At 42.6% G+C, this 20,352-nt stretch overlaps 1 protein-coding gene across 2 annotated transcripts in view; it reads left to right on the forward strand.

The window, feature by feature from the left end:
- LOC129852706 (inositol 1,4,5-triphosphate receptor associated 1-like) overlaps positions 1-20,276 on the forward strand; it is a 28,886-nt gene extending 8,610 nt beyond the window's left edge. For both annotated transcript variants that reach the window (XM_055918313.1, XM_055918312.1), the window contains 22 exons: positions 2-161; positions 542-806; positions 6,688-6,900; positions 9,022-9,140; positions 9,362-9,423; positions 9,809-9,982; positions 10,549-10,626; positions 10,755-10,801; positions 10,891-10,947; positions 11,223-11,720; positions 11,959-12,037; positions 12,623-12,725; positions 12,832-12,862; positions 13,630-13,770; positions 13,863-13,994; positions 14,661-14,814; positions 14,913-14,962; positions 15,161-15,313; positions 15,447-15,511; positions 16,376-16,495; positions 17,798-17,935; positions 18,059-20,276. In XM_055918313.1, coding sequence (XP_055774288.1) covers positions 2-161; positions 542-806; positions 6,688-6,900; positions 9,022-9,140; positions 9,362-9,423; positions 9,809-9,982; positions 10,549-10,626; positions 10,755-10,801; positions 10,891-10,947; positions 11,223-11,720; positions 11,959-12,037; positions 12,623-12,725; positions 12,832-12,862; positions 13,630-13,770; positions 13,863-13,994; positions 14,661-14,814; positions 14,913-14,962; positions 15,161-15,313; positions 15,447-15,511; positions 16,376-16,495; positions 17,798-17,935; positions 18,059-18,305 — 3,086 coding nt within the window. In that variant the 3' untranslated portion in view covers positions 18,306-20,276. The remainder of the gene's footprint in view (position 1; positions 162-541; positions 807-6,687; positions 6,901-9,021; positions 9,141-9,361; positions 9,424-9,808; positions 9,983-10,548; positions 10,627-10,754; positions 10,802-10,890; positions 10,948-11,222; positions 11,721-11,958; positions 12,038-12,622; positions 12,726-12,831; positions 12,863-13,629; positions 13,771-13,862; positions 13,995-14,660; positions 14,815-14,912; positions 14,963-15,160; positions 15,314-15,446; positions 15,512-16,375; positions 16,496-17,797; positions 17,936-18,058) is intronic.
- The last annotated feature ends 76 nt before the right edge of the window (positions 20,277-20,352 follow it).

A 20,352-nucleotide genomic window follows, 5' to 3' on the forward strand; every position in this document is an offset into this window, starting at 1 on the left:
GGTTCCATCCCAGTGTCAGAGACACAAACGCCCCCAGTGTCCCCATCACAAGTCTTCCTCCAGTACGAGTGTGCCCCTTCACTTACCGTCCCAACGGATACACCCCCTCAGTCTGCCTGTGTCAGTCACGCTGCCGCTCACACTGAGGAGAATGTAGCAGGGTTAGTGTTTATATTCTCTCTCTTTTACAGGAAGAGGATATTGCATGTGTTTAGATTAACATCCCCCCACAACTGACGAGCTAGGCTAAGGTGAGACTGTGCAGGGATGCCATACCAGCGCCCAAATAAGTTACAGGGGCTCTCTGTACATTCCTAGGAGGAAGCGGGAACTGTCAGAGGATTGCATAAAGTGTGTTAGGAAAGGCCCACCTCTCCAGGTTTAAAATGAGGAGGTGGTGGTATTTCACATAGCAGGAAGCTGTGGAAGTTATTACAAATATTCAAGCTGATATACGGGTTATAATTGTGTTTGATATGATTTTGGAGAGATTTAACTGTTGATTATGGATAAAGAACAGTGTGTTGATGTGTTTGATCAGTCTCAGATCGGAGGATCCTAGTTGCCGTGACTACTGTCAGTCAGAGGCCCGCGACTGTGGGAGTGGCCAAGCATTGCTGCCTGGAGACTGTGGGAAGAGTCAGCCATCAAACCCAGAAGACAGTGCTGGTAGTAAAGCCTCTGAACCAGAAGAGAGTGGGAGGAGCAACGCATTACAACCAACAGATATTGGGTGTGATCTAGAGCATTGTGGGAGTTTCCATTCTCGAGCTCTACCGACTGTTTTAATAACAGGCTCAGATAAGGTAAGTTAGGACTGAATACTTTTTAATGATTACTTTAATGAGGATAGCCTCTTTTATTATTAAATACTCGAGTGATTCCCAAATCATTGTAGTTAAAAAATAAACACACACACACTATTCTAAATGGGCAGCAACATAAGCAAGTTATTTTACCCATTTAAGGTGTACACATCCTTCCAAAGCCATGGTTTACTACACAAAACCCCCCTCCCATACCCAGAAACGGAGTGAGTGGTGCTTGAGTGCTGGCTGTGGGCAGCACGGGTTGGCTGATGGATAGAGAGGCAGGGCAGGATGAGGGAGGACGGCCTGGGCTGGGCGGGGTAGGAATGGAGGCAGGGAGTCCTGGAGTGAGCCCTGGCAAAGACCATTAGGCTCAGAGAGGGAGACTCCAGTAAGAATGTGACCTCCGTCAACCCCGACAGAGCTCTGACTGATGGCATGTCTGATTGGATGATTCTGGCTCTGCTGAATGACATTTTCCAAGTGTATTATTTCCATAGGCATGTTGAAATGGATAGGATAAATTTAACTGTGTTTGTTTCCCCTTTAGAATCAGATTGCGATTGTGTGGTTAGATATGCTGGTTTTAGTGTAAATATGGTAGTTCAAGCTAACCTTGCTCTATGACGATTTAATTGCGACACTGCTAACCTTTCATCCTCCATTGTGCTACCTCGCTGCCCTCCCAGTTTGATTTGCCTGTCATAGATGTTCAGATTCGTTGCAAGACAACGGTATCTTGTTTTTCTTTGTTCATTCTCAGAATTAAATAAGTCTAACTTTAATAGCTGGAAGAATGCGTTCCACTGGGATTCCCGTTCTCCCAGATTAATTTGGCTCATCCGCCCCCGCCTCTGGGGAGACAAAGGTCACATTTGTTTATACACAGTTCTGGAAGCTGCAGGACTTGTTAGTCAGGTCTAACACTAGAGAGAAGCAGCTGACATGTCTGTGTGGTGGTTTGTCTGATACGTTATTACAGTAATATGCCGCTAGAGATTTGTGCTGGATCTGGAATATTGCAATGATAATTCATTGCATCATAACCAAGTTATTTGAGAGAAGGGCAAATCCATTGTAACAGAGTGACGCTGAGACTCTCTTTCACTTTAAAATGTTTGCGAAGTTTAAAGGCCCAATCCAGCCATTTCTATCTCAATATCCAATAATTTCTGGATAGCAATTAAGTACCTTATTAACCACGTTTTCATGAATTAACGCATGAAAAAAGTCACGACCGGGCTGATGGAAACCTAAAATGCCGGTACAATTGTATAAATGCCGACAAACAATTTGTTTGTTCGACATGGTGGGATCTTTTTGTGTCGGTTAAATTAATAATCTGAGAAATAGCGCTGGAAACGCCTTCATGGGCAAATATTTATATACTAACTATCATATCGTGATGATATGGTGTGTGGTCCTCCCACTACAACTCGGGAAAGCATGCAGTTTATTAAACTACAGATTAAATAAATAATGATGAACTTCACAGGGTGATTAATGTGCAAGGTGATGATCGATGCTTGGCTGCCGTTTGACAAAGACAAATAATATCGCGCTTACATAACAGTCTCATAATATAGGTAGACTACCCCCACTGTATCTGCCAGCTGTTAGTTAAACCACATGTGCCAAGACCAGAGTGGGCACATTTGCTATATAACCCAACAAATCCATCAGTAGAGTTGAAAATGCGATGGAAACCCATTTAACTTGTGTTTTTCATTCAGTACATGGGAATTTAATGGCAAAAGTCATTTTTATGTGCATTATCTCATCGCGCACAGCCTTTTATCTGCAAAAAGTCCGTTTGATGGAAACACATCTCTGGTGGAAAATGGGCATATTGTTTGGATGGAAACCGAGCTACTGTGATTGTTTTCAATCAAAATGGTCAAAAAGAGAAAAAAATTGCTTCTCAGCAAGAGCAATTTCTCAAGCAAGAATTTTGCTAGGACTGTCTGGAAGTGGTCTGAGTGGGGATGGGAAACTGAAAACTAGCTGTTATTGGCAGAGAGGTTTGGAACTCTCTTTCTTATTGGTCTATTATTAACAAATTTACAGCCTAGTGATGTCACCAGGCAGACCAAAACTCCATCCCACCAAAACAGGCTGAAAGTACAGACAGTCTTTTCAAACAGCTCTTACACTGAAAGAGCATTATTATAATTTTCACAATTTCACAGTATTAGTCCAACCTCATAGTGTGGAAATATATATCAAAACACAAAAAATATAGTTTTGGACTGCACTGATCCTTTACCAAACCGCACCCCTATACACAGAAGTCTACTTTTAACAACTGCCACTGAAAATGTTACTAAAACACATTTATTAGAGGAACAGTGCAGATGCAAAGTTTGTTAACAGAATGACAGTAAAATCTCCCTCAGTTTTTTATTTGACTACCATTTCCGAAAACTAAAATAATTCAAAGATGTCTGCAGAAAGAATGGGGTGTTAGCTATGATATGGCATCTTGAGTTTGAAAAAATCTACACTGAACTAAAATATAAATGGAACATGCAACAATTTTCAAGATTTTACTGAATAACAGTTCATAAAAGGAAATCAGTCAATTTAAATTAATTCATTAGCCTCTAATCCAATGTTTCCCAACCCTGCTCCTCGAGTACCCCCAACAATACACATGTTTATTGTAACCCTGGACAAGCACACCTGATTCAACTTGTCAACTAATCATCAAGCCGTCAATGAGTTGAACAAGGTGTGTTTGTCAAGGGCTACAATGAAACGGTGTGCTGTTAGGGGTACTGGAGGACCAGGGTTGGGAAACACTGCTCTAATCTGTGGATTTCACATGGCTGGGAATACAGATATGCATCTGTCGTCACAGATACCTTAAAAAATGGTAGGGGTGTTGATCAAAAAACCAGTCAGTATCTGGGGTGACCACCATTTGCCTCATGCAGCGCGACACATCTCCTTCACATAGAGTTAATCAGGCTGTTGATTGTGAGCTGTGGAATGTTGTCCCACTCCTTTTCAATGGCTGTGTGAATTTGCTCGATATTGGCGGGAACGCTGTCGTACACGTTGATCCAGAGCATGCCAAAGCTGCTCAATGGGTGACATGTCTGGTGAGTATGTAGGCCATGGAAGAACTCGGACATTTTCAGCTTCCAGGAATTGTGTACAGATCCTTGCGACATGAGGCCGTGCATTATCATGCTGAAACATGAGGTGATGGAGGCGGATGAATGGCACGACAATGGGCCTCAGGATCTCGCCACGGTATCTCTGTGCATTAAAATTGCCACCTGTAAAATGCAATTGTGTTTGTTGTCCGTACCACCATGGGGCACTCTGTTCAGCAAACCGCTCGCCCACACAACGCCGTACACGCTGTCTGCCATCTGCCCGGTACAGTTGAAACCGGGATTCATCCGTGAAGAGCACACTTCTCCAGTGTGCCAGTGGCCATTGAAGGTGAGCATTTGCCCACTGACCTCAGGTACGATGCCGAACTGCAGTCAGGTCAAGACCCTGGTGAGGACGATGAGCAAGCAGATGAGCTTCCCTGAGACGGTTTCTGACAGTTTGTGCAGAAATTATTCGGTTGTACAAACCCACAGTTTCATCAGCTGTCCGGGTGGCTGCTCTCAAATGATCCAGGTGAAGAAGCCAGATGTGGAAGTCCTGGGCTGGCATGGTTGCATGTGGTCTGAGGTTGTGAGGCCGGTTGGACGTACTGACATATTCTCTAAAATTACGTTAGAGGCGGCTTATGGAATGAGAAATTAACATAAAATTCTCTAGCAACAGCTCTGGTGGACATTCCTGCAGTCAGCATGCCAATTGTATGCTCCCTCAAACCTTAAGACATCTGTGACATTGCGTTGTGTGACAAAACTGAACATTTATTGTCCTCAGCACAAGGTGCACCTGTGTAATTATCATGCTGTTTAATCAGCTTTTTGATATGCCACAACTGTCAGGTGGATGGATTATCTTGGCAAAGGAGAAATGTTCACTAACAGGGATGTAAACACATTTGTGCACAAAATAATTTCTGGGATCTTTTATTTCATCTCATGAAAGATGGGACCAACACTTTACCTGTTGCGTTTATATTTTTGTTCAGTATATTTTGGTTAGTAAGTGAAGTGGATCAACACCCGATAATATAATGATGGTAACAGAAATCACGTCATGGGTCCTTGTCACGATCGTGTGGCGGATTGACAGACCAAAATGCAGCAGTTGGAAAATAAGCCATCTTCTTTTATTTAACACCACGAAGATGAACACGACACAAAACACTTTAACAAAACGACCGTGAAGCTACAAACGTTATGCACAAACATACAGGCTACAAACGTTCTTACATAGACAATTACCCACAACCAATGAGAGCCTATGGCTACCCTAAATAAGGCTCCCAATCAGAGACAACCGAAATCAGCTGTCTCTAATTGGGAACTCATTCAGGTAACCATAGACTCTCCTAGATAACTAACCACCATAGACAATGCTAAACATCTACACTCAACACAAAACCATATACTACACCCATTAACCCCTTTTCCAAATAAACACCCAAAACAAAACATAAACATTCCCCATGTCACACCCTGACCTAACTAAAATAATAAAGAAAACAAAGAATAATAAGGCCAGGGCGTGACAGTCCTTGATCTGGACTTTACAGAAATGCAATTGTGAATGTCATTTATATTCATGTTGATACATCCTGAATAGGTACGCAAAGGTAGAAAAATGTAATATCCTCCTTTGCATGTTTGGGTATTATTCTACACACTGGCTATTTTTCTACACACTGGCTATTATTGGTCCAGACCGGACCAAATCTGTACCAGTCATAGACGTCTATGTTTCACAAGTTTGGACATCAAAGTACAGCACAGTAGAGCTCAGTAGAGTGCAGTACAGTACAGTAAAGAGTCTGCTAAATGACTAAAATGTAAATGTAAAGTACAGTACAGAAGAGTCCAGTCAATTATAGTGTACTCTACTTTACTGTGCTCTACTGTCTTCTACTATGATTTTCCATTTTGGCCAATTCAATTGCAGTCCTTATGTTGCAGATTTTTCAATCACTCTGTTACCAAAATGATTATCAGTAGAAACATTATAACTAACTGGTAGGTCTACCATTACTTGTTATTTCTGTGAAATGTCATTATCCTCCCTCCTCATGAGGGAGAGAAATTAGAAAATATCTTCAAGATATGTGGGTTTTTGATAACAAAATGACAAGACACCAGGCAATATTACTTCAACTTACACAAGGCAAATCATTTCTGCAAAACTTAATAGAAATGTTGATATTAGTTGGCAGGGGTCTTTACTTCAACATTATTGTTTTTATTGTATTTCTGATACCTTTTAAGACTTTTTCTGGAAGATGTTGTCTAAGACCCTTTTTCCATCTGTTTATCCACAAAGCAAAGTTTTTACTTATGCCACATTTTTTGAATGGAAAATGATTGAAAAATCTATGCGTTCAAATAATATAGACTTTTAGCTTTCATTTGACACCAATTGTGATATGTTCCTATAAGCGTCACATGTTGGTGCTCATTGGTCCTTTTACATGGAGATGACCAGAACAGTGCAACTGCAATACTATTTACAGAATTTGAATGTATGTCTACAAGGCCCTTTCCTTGTGATATCATAGGTTTTGTCTTCCAACATCAAAGTTCAATCAACATTGCGACCACCAGTTGGCACACCCATTCATAGGCAAATGTATCTATACACTTATCCTATTTGAGGAAGCGTCATGCTTCTTTGTGGTTTCCCTGGTAGTTAGAAGCTATCAGAGGCTGCATATTCTCACTTGTGCCTGTGTGACTTCCTGCTTGCATGCATATAATTCTGGTTTCAGGAAGGAGGGGGCCACGAGTTGTACTGCTTTCCCTGGGTTCAGACTGAACAGCAGTTAGAAGAATCCCCTACCCAACCCACTCCAGCTGAGAGTCCCTTTTTTTTCCCCCTGACACGACCCCGAGCCCCACAGCCCCCCGTTATGCCCGTCCTCCCCGAAGAAGAGGAGGATTCCCCTGAGGAGCTAGACAGTTCCTCCAGCTCACCCAGCACAGTGAGTCCATTACATTAAACCTTCACTCTAAAGCTGTGATATGTTGCACTCAGAGCTATACATGACACTATCTCATTAATACAGAACCTAGAACCCAAGGTTCAGTATTGACAAGCTATACTGATTTGCGATGAATGTGTGAGCAACAATAGCATATGAGCAATATGAGCATTAGTCTTAGCTCATATCTATACTCATAGTCTTGCTAACATATTCATTGCTAATACATGTTAGTGTGTTTTGGATGTGTGTATCTTTAGTAACAATGAATCCCTTCACTGTCTTTCACCAGACTTTAATTCATTCATGATTTGAGTTTGGGATTCCTGTGCTTTATGGGTGCGTTTCACCCACTTCTATTTTTGACTCAGGAACAAAGCTTCACTCAGCAGTGAAAATATGTAATTAATCCCAGCAAAAACATGAACGGGATGTTCTTTCCTCTTCTGTCCAGATTACAAACTTCCTTTCCAGAGCCTCTTATTACCCTGTTTTTTGTGTTGATGAGATCATTTGCGCTGCGCTGGTGGTCAAGACAGGTTAGCACAGTGTGTCCAGACCACTCCAGATCTTGGCTCTACTCTGAAGACTGAACTGTCCCTCGTTGTTTTGTTCTGTCATCTGTTCAGATCCTGTGTGACTCCCTACCCTAATGTTTATTGAGTTGAGTAGACTTGTACAGAGCAGTGGATAGATTGGATGTTTTATGAGTCTCTGAATGTGGCTTTGCCTAGTCCAGTACGTCTCCCAGAAAACATGCTATTGAAACTCTGAGACAAAAAGTAGAGGCTTTCTGAAAGCTGTCTGTGTATAGTCAGGACCTATATACAGATTTGTGTTGAGCGGATGGCTGCCTCACCAGAACCACTGAGTTACTCCTCACCCGTTCCAGTCAGTCATAACCACGGCCTAGATAAGACTTCACTGAGGAATGCAATGAGCCTCTGTAATCTAACCTGGGGGTATGGCAACCGTATAAAATGATCCTCCTTTATTAAACAATAGCCCTGGCCTTTCAGCAGTTTTAGACTGTTACAGGGATAACATTTATTAACATTCTCTTCCAGGACAAAGGTCTCAGTGAAGGTTTATTTAATGCCTCCCTGTTTATTTGCATAATTTTCTCTGAGGATAGAACTAGGACACTAGGATATTAATAAAACATGTACAGGGTATATAAGCCTGACCTTTAAGGTTGGAAATATACTTAATATGGTTGACTTGGTTCAAGTGAGTGTTCATTGTGTCCTTCCACTCTCCTGGGATGCTGAGGTCCAGTGAGTTCAGGATGTGTTTAGTCCAGAGGGACGTTGTCTAGAGTTTCTGATGTTCAGGGGTTCAGGCTGTTGACATTGTGCTGCTGAGCTAAAAATGCTGCTGCTGCTGGAAACCATGGACCACCTGCTAGTCAACAGAGCTAAGTGCCTCACTGAAATACCCACCGATCACAGAGGACCACAAGTTTATTTATTTTCCCCTTAAAAGTGCTTTGAAATGGGTATGCCTTGAAGTCTTTTTCCTCCTGCGGATTCCACCACGTTCCCCATACAGTCCCAGCCACGGTCAACATCAGGGAGGGTCTAGAGAGACGTTAAGCTGTATGTTTGGCTCTGTCTTTACATTAATATCAACATTAAAAGCTTATGAAAACAGCAAGTCTTCAGTTTGGGGACCCAGGTCACCAAACATCGCTGTGAAGGTGTGTACACAACATCGCTGTGAAGGTGTGTACACAATATTTTATAGATGTGTACATAAGCAGGAAGGTTAAAGGGTAGAGAACGAGAAAGTGCCTTTGCGGTGACACAAGCCATTTGGTAACATGTTTACTCAAATGTCTCTGTAATCTTTGTTTGCGTGCTTTCATGTTTTGAATGATTTAAATGAAAATGTCCCCCTGTTTACGTCATTGCAATAACAATATCCATATCTATGAATTTGCCTTCTATTTGAGAGACAATATCAGATTTTTCTGTGGCAGGATCCCATGTCTGCTATCCAGGTCCCTCAAAAGTCCACTCAAAACCTTTTTCATGCAGTCTAGTTCTGGTCTTGCTGCATAACTAAAGTTACGCCTCTCCTATTTTAAACCTTTTGTTTCTCACATATCTTTCTATCTAGTATACACCAGTTGAAAGTAGAGCAGTTACCGTGGCGATGCCTGCTCCCACCATTGTCTTCCCAAAGCAAGCGACCGTGACCGTGGTCCAAGCAGACCGTCGCCCTCTGGAACAGACCAGGTACATGTGTTATTTCATCCTGAGAACAGGACTGTTCATGTCAAAAAGGCTTGAGAGCAAACCACCTCTTGAAAAATGTGCCAGTTTAACCAAGCCAGGATCGAGATTCTTCTAGAAAAGAAAATCCATCCTTCTTCAAGTGTTTAGAGTAGCTAAATGTAAATAAAGACTGTGTCGTAAGAACACGGCGTCTGTTCATTTTAAACGTTTCTCTTTCCCAGACCACACAGTCCCAGATCTCGCTTGTCCCGAAACTCCCTGGCAGGACCCATCACGACAGTCGGTGGGTACAATCAAATACTGAAAGGCTAAATATAGCCTCGTGTTAACAAAACGTACATAAGTCCATTGTTCAAAATGTGAGTTCCATTGTGATTTTTTTCTTCATAACATTGTATGGCTAATTTAATTCCATCTATTGAAATGTGTAAGTTTGGTCATCAGTGTCTGACAGCATAGAGAACTGGGGCCCTTTGTCCTTAGAAAAGCAGAGCCAGAGCTCTCAGCGCCGGGATGCTTCTGCTTTGATTACTATTGATGTTGGCTTGTTGCTCTGTTGCTGAGCTCAGAGAGAATGCTATTGGTTGTTGCCATTTGTCTCTTATTGTCTCTGTTTTAATTACGTGTGTGTGTGTGTGTGTGTGTGTGTACATGTGTATCCTTCTCAGACAGTACTGGCAATGTGATAGACCTGGTGAAAGACCATCTGCCTGAGCTGCAGTTCTCGGAGGAGGACCGTCAGAAGAACCTGGTGCTACTGCAGGAGGCCAAGAAAGTCAGCGACCGCTTCCTGAGCCGCAGGGGCCGAAAGTCCCCCTGCAGCCTCTCTGAATCGCCCACAAGTGAGAGACACTCACTGGTTTACAGACTGGTATACAAGTGAAACAGGGAAATATACAAGTACTTTACGATAAGTCTTACTGTATAGTATACAGTATGTAAGACAGAGGCAGAAAGATGATACAGGAAATGTCACGTTATTAAGCTCTTCAGCTTAAGACCACTATTTACACAGTAGAGATTTAGTCACCTGTTGAAGTGTAGATTTGGTTTAACAATATTTTGACTCTTAACATTGGTTATGAAATACAGTGAGCAGCCAACAAACCCTCAGGTCTGCTAGCTGAATTGCGTAAGTGAGTCATTGTAATTGCTGCATTTTTCTATCTTGACTTCCGGAGTTATCTGAACATCACGTACGTGCCCTCATGCCTTCGTCTTGCAGCATTCTGAATGCACGCCAGATAAGTCCAGTCTTCCATCACGTAACAGACTACAGTAGCAGATATCAAATGAAGTCCCAATACCTATAGTTTTTATGTTGCGTTGTTATCTGGAAAGCGATGCTGATGCAGTATACTGTACTTTCATTGTCCAAACATAACACACGTGCATGTTGTATCCACAGGTCTTTCTCCTAACCACACACCATCCTCCTCACCTGTACCGTCCAGAAACAGCTCTCTTATCACAGCCCCTCAAATAGGTACGTCAATCTTTCTGTCTGTTAGAGAATATTCACTTTCTTCACTGGAGAGCATGAAAAGCCTTGCATAAAAATACAAAAAAACACATTTAATTATACAGCTTTTTTTCGAAACCTTTTTCTTTCAGCTGTAGCCACAGAGGTGAACTATGCCCCATCATCGCCTGTCAGCCTGGTAAGACCAGTATGAATTTGTCTTATGCACTCAGTAATGGTGTTTTAACAGTATGTTGATGGGTGTTGTTTTGTGTTCCTCTCTGGCAGCGATTGGAGGTTCTGCCTGCGAGGGAGCAGGCTGATACCAGTACACCGGAGCATGAGGTAGCACAGCACTCTCACCACCACTCTCATTCTCAAGTGGCACCCTGGAACAGTTTAAAATACATGAAAGTACATGAAAATGCAATGCGTAGTTAGTAAAACCCTCATGAGTTTACACTCCAGAATAGCTATGCTCATAGCTATGTTGGGTACAATAATTCATTTACGGTAGAAAATGGTAAATGTTGACATTCTTGCACCTCCTCTCCAAGAAAATCCAATTAGTTTCTCCTGAATTGACAGTGTTTAAGGAATTGTGATATTTCTGTTTTTAGAGCACCAGGAGGTTGGTGGACTGGAAGCCCAATGAGAAGCGTAAGGTGTCCTCAGGCACCCTGGCTCCCCGCTACTCTGGCCCCCCGCCCCCCAGGGAGCCCAGTGGGGGCCAGAAGGAGAACTGTGACCCCCGGGTAACAGCTAAGAATTGCCCAGAACCAGTACTAGTCAATAAGCCAGAGGAGGGTCTGGTTCGAGCCCCCAACCAGTCCCCTGCCACTGGGGTGGCCAAGCCTGTCCCTCGGCCCCCCACTCAGCAGGTCCCCTGCACGGCAGAGATCAAGACAATCGGGGCCTTTCCTCCCCTCATGAGAGCTGTTTCCTGGGACACTGTTGGAACCCTCAACGCCAGGAATGGGGCACCAAGTCTCCCCCCTACAAACGAGGAAACCTTTGCCTTTCAAGACAAGGCCCGGGATGCCCTGCTCAAGTCCTCTGGGTACAAGGACTTCCCTGTACAGCCTGTCAACGTGCAGAAGCTGTCCAAAATAAGAGAGGTACGATGGGAGCCTTTTAACTACCGGGGCTCATCCCTTGACTTTCACCTGATAGCATTAATGGGACATTTATTGCATGTTTTGCGGGATTTAAGAGCCTTTTGGTAAATGCTAAAATCATGAGAGAGAATGTTTTGTTCTTGTAATGTTTTGGTCTTGTAAACATCTTTGTACGACACAGTTATTACATAATGAAAGCTCTTAAAAATCAAAATTTGCACTGTTCTTCTGTATACAGGAGAACAAGCTGATGCGGAACCAAAGCATTGTGGGGTCAAAGTTGGCAGACTTGAGTGAAACAGCTGAACAGGAAAGAGGTACTGTGTTACCCCGTGTCTGACCTGGAGAGGAGACAGTGCTGTTTGTAGTGCTGTGTAACAGACCATTGGAGTGGACAGTAGACTTTTATCTAGTGAGGGGGAAAGGAGTCAAGGCTCCCAGCTACGTCACAGGATGCGAGTCCTTACTGACCCCGAGAGATTTTCATTAGAACTGAGGGCACGTTCTGTTCTAAGTTTGGCACAGAGCTGCAGTTTATTGGCAACCTGAAATGTTATTTTTAGTTTGCACCAGCAGATGATGCGAGTGTTAACTAAAACATGAGAGAACCCAATCAGCTAAGATTGGTTTGCCCAAACTTTGAAAAGACATCAGTGAAGTAGTTTGTGATCCAAGAAAATTGCAGTACAATGTTGTTCAGAAGTAGGTCGATTATCAAAATAGTAATCTGATCATTTAAATAAATTAGGTTTTCCCATAGAGACCAGATTGCCACGTTGTAACTATCTAATGGTCTTGTGTGTGTGTGTGTGTGTGTGTGTGTGTGTGTGTGTGTGTGTGTGTGTGTGTGTGTGTGTGTGTGTGTGGGGGGGCTCCTGGTCCCTCTCTTCTGCCCCCTGCAGGGTCTGCTACTGATGAGGAGGCTAAAGAGAAGTCAGATGCCATGCCCAACATCTCAGACATCATGCTGAGGAAACTCAAACTGCACAGAGGGCTACCAGGCTGGTGGGTATCACAGTAGTTAGACTGACAGGGAATGACCTTTGACCAAATATTTTGGTATTTTCTACTTACATACTGAACCTATATTTCCTCTCTGATTATATTGTAGTGCACCTCCACTCACGGAAAAAGAAGTTGAGGTTAGTATCTACTCTGGAGAGTGTATTATACAACAGTAACAGTTTTATAGTGCATGTTCTCCCCCTGTCTGTGGCCTCATGAATGTAATGTACAGGAAACCCCTAGTCCCTACCCATGATTGAGACTAATGGGAGCCTTAATGATTTCCTGTCTCTAAGGAGAAAATGCAAACATGGCTGTGTTGTTTGAGTGCAGAGCACTGGGCCTAGGCTATAGCCCCGCCTGCCCAGACACCGGTTCCTCCCAGGGGGATACATGTTGTGCACTAGGACAGTCGAAGTCACCGATTTCCTCTCAACGCTTGCCTCAGTACTCTGCGACGATGTTTGGGATTCTGCAGCAAAGACCGTTTGATCATGACAGCATGGCACCAGGAGTTCATCTGTCAGCTTCGCTGCACGTTATAGGCCCATCTCAGGCCTGGTAGCAAGCAGCACTGTCAACACACTGGCTAGTTGGTGCTCTATATGGCAGCTGGGTAGCCAGCTGGTGTAGTTGTGCTTTACATTACCACATACTGCACATTGCTAGCATAACAGTTATGTTATGTTAACATGTTATCAAGGATGATCAGTGTTACATGTGTTTATTCAGTCCCATACTGTATTCATGTTTTCTTGGGCAGCACATTAATTGACCTGACCCCTCTGATCTACTTTGTGTGGCGGTCCAGTGAGTTGGTGGGTCTCAGTCCTTAATAATGGTATCTAATGTGTCCCTGGTGACGGTTTAATGAACATTGAACACAGTCATATCCTCCCCACAGAACGCGTTTGTTCAACTGTCGCTGGCGTTCCGGAACGACAACTACACTCTGGAGACACGGCTCAAACAGGCAGAGCGGGAGCGGACCCTGACCGAGGAAAACACAGAGAAGGAACTGGAGGAATTCAAAGGCTCTCTGAAGGTCAGCCTTTAGTGGGCCATGATGACAATAAATGAGTTGTGATTCACTTTCACTTATAAAAGACCTGTGTTTTGTTGCTGTTGCCTCCTCAGTGCACGGCACCACAGTGGAGTAACATGGAGCAGCGGGAGTCTTACCAGTGCCTCATAGAGACAGTAGCAGTACTGCACCGTCTAGCCACCAGGCTCTCCAGCAGAGCTGAGATGGTTGGAGCAGTCCGACAGGTACTGGAACGCAGGCATAGGATAGGATAGGATGGGCCATCCACGGGGTACACTAATGATTTGAGGAAACCCATGAATGAGAGAAGAAAACATTGAGTGAAAGTGAAAAGACCTTTCCATGATCCACTGTCATGAGAAAAAGACTTTGGGATGTTCAGGGCCATGGGTATGTTTGTTTTAGGATAGATAAGATATGTTTATGAACGATTTAGCCTGATGTTATGCTTTTCCTCAGGTTATCGTTCACACCAAAGCCAACTCCAATAAATGACTAGGGAAGGACTCAGGGGTATGTCCGTTGTTAGACGTCACACAAGTCCCTTGTGATTTATAGACTAACAACATATTGCTGCTGAACCTAGACCTGACCCCAGACCTGACATGATGATGGCTTTCTACAGTGTTGGAGTCCCTCTCAAAATGTTATTCTCTCTCTCTCTCTCTCTCTGCTGTGACTGTATGGTTAACTCTTAGAACACTCTTAGAACAAAACATGCTATCTAGAACCTAAAAGGGTTCTTTGTCTGTCCCCATAGGAGAACCCTTTAAAGAACCCTTTTTTGGTTCCAAGTAAAACGCTTTCCACAGACGGTTCTACACGGAACCCAAAAAGGGTTCTCCTATGGGGACAGCCAAAGAACCCTTTTGGAACCCTTTGTGTGACAGGAGAAACGTATGAACAAGGCCACGGAGGTGATGATGCAGTATGTGGAGAATCTGAAGAGGACCTATGAGAAAGACCGCGCTGAGCTGATGGAGTTCAAGAAGCTGGCCAACCAGAACTCTAGTCGCTGCTATGGAGGATCCATAGACACTGGAGGTACACCTGCACAAACCCTTTATCTCCAGTGCATGATAGGGGAGTTGTTGCAAAATGTTGATGGACTTCAACTGCATTCTCCTGTGTTCTCTGGTTAGATGATGGAGTCCCACGGCCATCCAGATCAATGTCGCTGACCCTGGGAAAGGTTGGTGCTGTAGTGTTGAACCGAGTGTTTCTACTGGGTTTGTTGTTGAGAGTATGCACTGGATTTGACTGGTTATATCAGGTTGACACTTCTCAATATATTTTTAAGGATAATCCCCCCCAACTGAACTCTCCCTCTATTTTCTTCTTCCCTCTATCTCTCAACCTCTCTCTCTCCTTTCCAATTGTTCCTTATCAGGCTTTGCCCAGGCGGAGGGTCAGTGTTGCGGTGGTCCCCAAATTTAACCTCCTGAACATCCCTGGTCAGACCCCGGTCATGGCAGGACCCGGCCCCAGCGTTGCCATGGGACCCAGCCCCCAACCCACCATGGGCCAAGCACTTCCTGTCCTGGTATGTTTTCTACCCAATCACAACCTTCTCAGCCTGTCAACCTGACCAGATGATTAAGTGGTAATATCCTGTCTATTTAAGTTTATTAGTCTGCTTCATCTACATGCATGTTGTTTGTTCTTGTTAATTACAGTGTGAAGCCAACAGTATGAAAAGCAACTTTCCCACTGATACTACACAGCCAGCTATAGCTGAGAGGTATGTTCCTCCATCCTCTGTCATAATGTTGACCTAATGCATACCCACGAATATACTGTACATACTGTACTCAGCACAATCTATCTCCTTGCCTGTATTGCCTGGTTCCCAAGGTCAGTTCACAGCGCTGTGAAACAATGGGCGATGCGGGGCCTTAATATATGTACACCCTTATCAGAAGACATCTTGTGCTGTATCAGAATATTTGCCTTATGTACTTGACCTTCAGGAAGTGTTCCCTGGGGAGTAGCTTGATTAATCATTGCCATCCGGATACCAGGGGCCATACACAGCAGATAACTGCACTACCCTTATGCAACTCCCAGATTGTCTATGCACCCAAAATAACTATGCAACATTCCATAAAAACCCAACTGCAGCTGGCTGATGGGCTATTCTGAGATGTAATCTAAACATTTGGGCTGGGGAGCTTGACAAAAGCCAGGAGAGAGGGAGAGGGAGAGGGAGAGGGAGAGGGAGAGGGAGAGGGGGAGAGGGAGAGGGAGAGGGGGAGGGGGAGAGGGAGAGATGCGCTCTCTTAGTTCGACCCATGCCAAAATCTCAGGATCTCTCAAAGCAAGAGAGACAATAACAACGTATCAAGTGTCTGCTCAGTAAAAGCCTGGGACATTTAAGAGTCCCCATGTACACATTTTGCCTTCGTACTTTTGTTTTTTACGCAAGCTTACCTGGCAGTGATGGTGCCATACACGCACGCTGCCTTTCAACTGCGTTCCAGCCTGTCCATTAACACAAGGCCACAGTGTTATGATGGAAAGCCTAATGACCATAATGCACTCCTCTCTCTCATAATGTCTGTTGGTAAAATGTTCTATGTGTTTTTTCCGCTATGAAACAATGCAGTGGAAAGACTGTGGCAGAGCAGGAAGCTGAGCAATCTGCCCCAGCCAAGCCCTCCATCAACCTAGAGGAGATCAGATCAGAGATCAAGGCAAAGATCGAGGAGGAGGCCTACAATAAAGGGTGTGACCCTTTTCTATGTACCCGCTCACCCTGACCACCCACACACATACCCACAGTCACACACCCTGTGCACACTGACAGAAGAGTGGCTCAACACTGGCTGTACTGTACTGACATAATAGCCCCAGTACATAATAGAATATGAATACTCAACGAAATATACTGTACATTCAGTACAGTCAGCATTGCAATAAAGTTAAGTAGTTTATACACTACCGTTCAAAAGTTTGGGGTCACGTAGAAAGGACAAGTATATTGTTTTTGAAAGAAAAGCTTTTTTTTGTCCATTGAAATAACATCAAATTGATCAGAAATACAGTGTAGACATTGTTGATGTTGTAAGTGACTATTATAGCTGGAAATGGCAGATTTTTTAATGGAATATCTGCATAGGCGTACAGAGGCCCATTATCAGCAACCATCATTCCTGTGTTCCAATGGCACATTGTGTTAGCTTATCCAAGATTATCATTTTAAAAGGCTAATTGATCATTGGAAAACCCTTTTGCAATAAAGTTAGCACAGCTGAAAACTGTTGTGCTAATTAAAGAAGCAATACAACTGTCCTTCTTTAGACTAGTTGAGTATCTGGAGCATCAGCATTTGTGGGTTAGATTACAAACTCAAAATGGCCAGAAGCAAATAACTTTCTTCTGAAACTCGTCAATCTATTCTTGTTCTGAGAAATGAAAGCTATTCCATGCAAGAAATTGCTAAGAAACTGAAGATCTGGTACAACGCTGTGTACTACTCCCTTCACAGAACAGCGCAAACTGGCTCTAGCCAGAATAGAAAGAGGAGTGGGAGGCCCCGGTGCACAACTGAGCCAGAGGACAAGTACATTAGAGTGTCTAGTTTGAGAAACAGACGCCTCACAAGTCTTCAACTGGAAGCTTCATTAAATAGTACCCGCAAAACACCAGTCTCAAAGTCAACAGTGAAGAGGCGACTCTGGGATGCTGGCCTTCTAGGCAGAGTTGCAAAGAAAAAGCCATATCTCAGACTGGCCAATAAAAATAAAATATTAAGATGGGCAAAAGAACACAAACACTGGCCAGAGGAACTCTGCCTAGAAGGCCAGCATCTCGGAGTCACCTCTTCACTGTTGACGTTTAGACTGGTGTTTTGCGGGTACTACTTAATGAAGCAAAACATTTTTTTTTTCTTTCAAAAACAAGGACATTTCTAAGTGACCCCAAACTTTTGAATGGTAGTAATGTGCCACTGCTGTCTTGTGATACTTCCTCTACGTTCAGCTCATGTGCCTTTAATGAGAAAACAAGTGCAATGTTCCAAATACAGCTACCAAGAGGGACTGAAGAGAAGTAAAGAAGTCAAAGAGGTGGAGGAGGAGGAAGAGGAGGAGAAAGTAGAGGAAAAGCCAGAAAAGAAGGCTGAAGGAAAAGGAAAAGAAATGAGCAGAAAAGAAAAGTTCAGCAGGTCATTTTCACTTCATGTAGATCAATTGTAAATGAATTATTATGTAGTTATACTAGCCGCTGTATAATGACTGGGTGTATAGCTTGAATTGTTCTGAATCCCCTCTCAATTTTGCCTTTACAGTAAGGTTGAAGAGGTCCTAGTTGTCCTTGACCGGCGTTGCCCCAAGATTTTCCGCCGTAACCAACTTCTCTGGATTGTTTTGACGTTATTCCTGGTCACATTTCTGGTCGTCAACGTTTTCACATACTTTAGTGATCGCTATAACAACCATGGGGACATGTCGGCAGAAAAAGCCATGGTCCAGGGCAAGAAGAAGATCTTTGAACTGAATGTAGGAGTACAGCCAAAGAATCCCACTCCAGAATAACAAAGAGCTTGTCTCATACTTCTCTCAGTCCACAGACAATTTTTTCCATGATACATCACCATACAAGAGCTGAACTTGAATACAGGGTTTTGAAGGGTTTGGGGATGTATCTTTGGGAGCGTTTATTGAGTTTTTTTATTGGTTTCAGAGGATAAGCCTTCTAATGATCATAAACTTTATCAAGGCATATTTATGTTGTGTTAGGAAAGCTGCCCAAGTGTTTGTGATGGTGATATATGATTGTTGCTTAGGGGGCCAAGTATAATAGTGTGATGAAATATTTTCTTATGTAAGAGATCCAGGACTTTGGATTTTAAATTATACAATGACTATGAGGTTAAAATGCAGACTGTCAGCTTTAATATGAGGGAATTTTCATCCATACCACGTGAACTGTTTAGAAATTACAACACTTTTTGTACACAGTCCCCCCATTTCAGGGAGCCAAAAGGTTTTGGACAAATTCACTTATATGTGTATTATAGAAGTACAAAGTGTAGTATTCGGCGTATGACTCTACTAATCTGTTGGATGCATTCACAATTTGTTTTGGTTGTGTTTCAGATTATTTTGTGCCCAATAGAAATTAATGGTAAATAATGTATTGTGTCATTTTGATGTTGTAAATAAGAATATAATATTATAATATATACTATTAATATAATAACTCTTCTACTTTAATGTGGATGTTAGCATGATTGCGGATAATCCTGAATGACACAATGAACAGAATGAACGGGTAGGATTAGCATTTTGGGGGTATGATATTTATACCTCAGTAACTTTAACACTCATCATTATTCACTATTCATTCATCATTTTCCGTAATCATGGTAGCATCCACATTAATTTAAAAGTGTTTAGAAACATGTTCTATTATTATTTACAATAAAATTTACTCCAAAATACACAATACATTATTTACCGGACTATGTACACAAAGTGCTGTAATTTTTAATGGATGAAAATACACTCAAACCAAAGTTGACAATTTGCACTTTATAGTCCTTGTATCATTTCAAATCCAAAGTGCTGAAGTACAGAGCCAAAAATATATATATATATTTGTCATTGTCCAAATACTTTTGGACTGTATATATTCACAATGTATTGTTATTATTCCTTGTCCTACTCTGAATGTCATCCTGGAGGACTGAATGTGGCCCCTTGGGTGAAGATGGATGATTCCTGATGAGTTCCCTAAGACAAATGTCCCAGTAGACATTAGACTAATGTACATTCATCTATCACTCTGTTACTTTATGTTCATTCTCTTAGGTCCAGTAAGAGGACATCCCCTGAAGAGATTTACAGAGAGATTTAAAGAGATAGATAGGTTTTTTATCTTTAGTAAAATATCTATATTTGTGGTATTTAAGCAGATACTATTTTGGATAATCAATAATATAAGCACATTCCAAAGTAGTTCCTCAAGTGCAATATTTAGCAGCTGATGGTTCTTGTTTGTTTGTGTTGTTACTGTGTTGGTTTGCGCCCTCCGAGCACTGAAAGATTTCCTTAATGTACGAGAGCACTTTTAGACAGCCTGAGAAATCTTCTCCCCACATGCGTGCCAGGGTTTTCTGTTGTGTCATTTTCGCCTTGAAATAAAGGTGCCTTAAAACGTGCAGCATTAATTTCCATAGTGAATAATGTATATCAGACAGACAGGTGCAGTTTCCATGAAGCAAACAGGTGTGTTGGCAGAGTTCTCATGCTAACCTCCCAAATCAGTCGCTTCCTTGGAGGAATGAGTGACACAGTAATTGTATTTTTCAGCACAGCGCTTGTTCTCTTCCCCCCTGCACTTATGAAAATGAAAGATCTTTTGAACTTTTCATATCTCTCAGGAAACCACTTATGTAATCTACTTGGCTCCATTAAGCTGTAGCTGCAGTGTGTCAAGGCTGCTTGAGTGATTCTCTCTATTTTAATATTAAATTCATGTCACAAAATAAAATATAAATGTTCTCTTTAGATGTCATTTTTTGGGGGGGGGATGTTTAAATGTCACTGACTCTTCTCATACAGCAAACAACTACTTTTG

The sequence above is a fragment of the Salvelinus fontinalis genome, chromosome 4, assembly GCF_029448725.1.
Source record: "Salvelinus fontinalis isolate EN_2023a chromosome 4, ASM2944872v1, whole genome shotgun sequence".
Lineage (NCBI taxonomy): Eukaryota > Metazoa > Chordata > Actinopteri > Salmoniformes > Salmonidae > Salvelinus > Salvelinus fontinalis.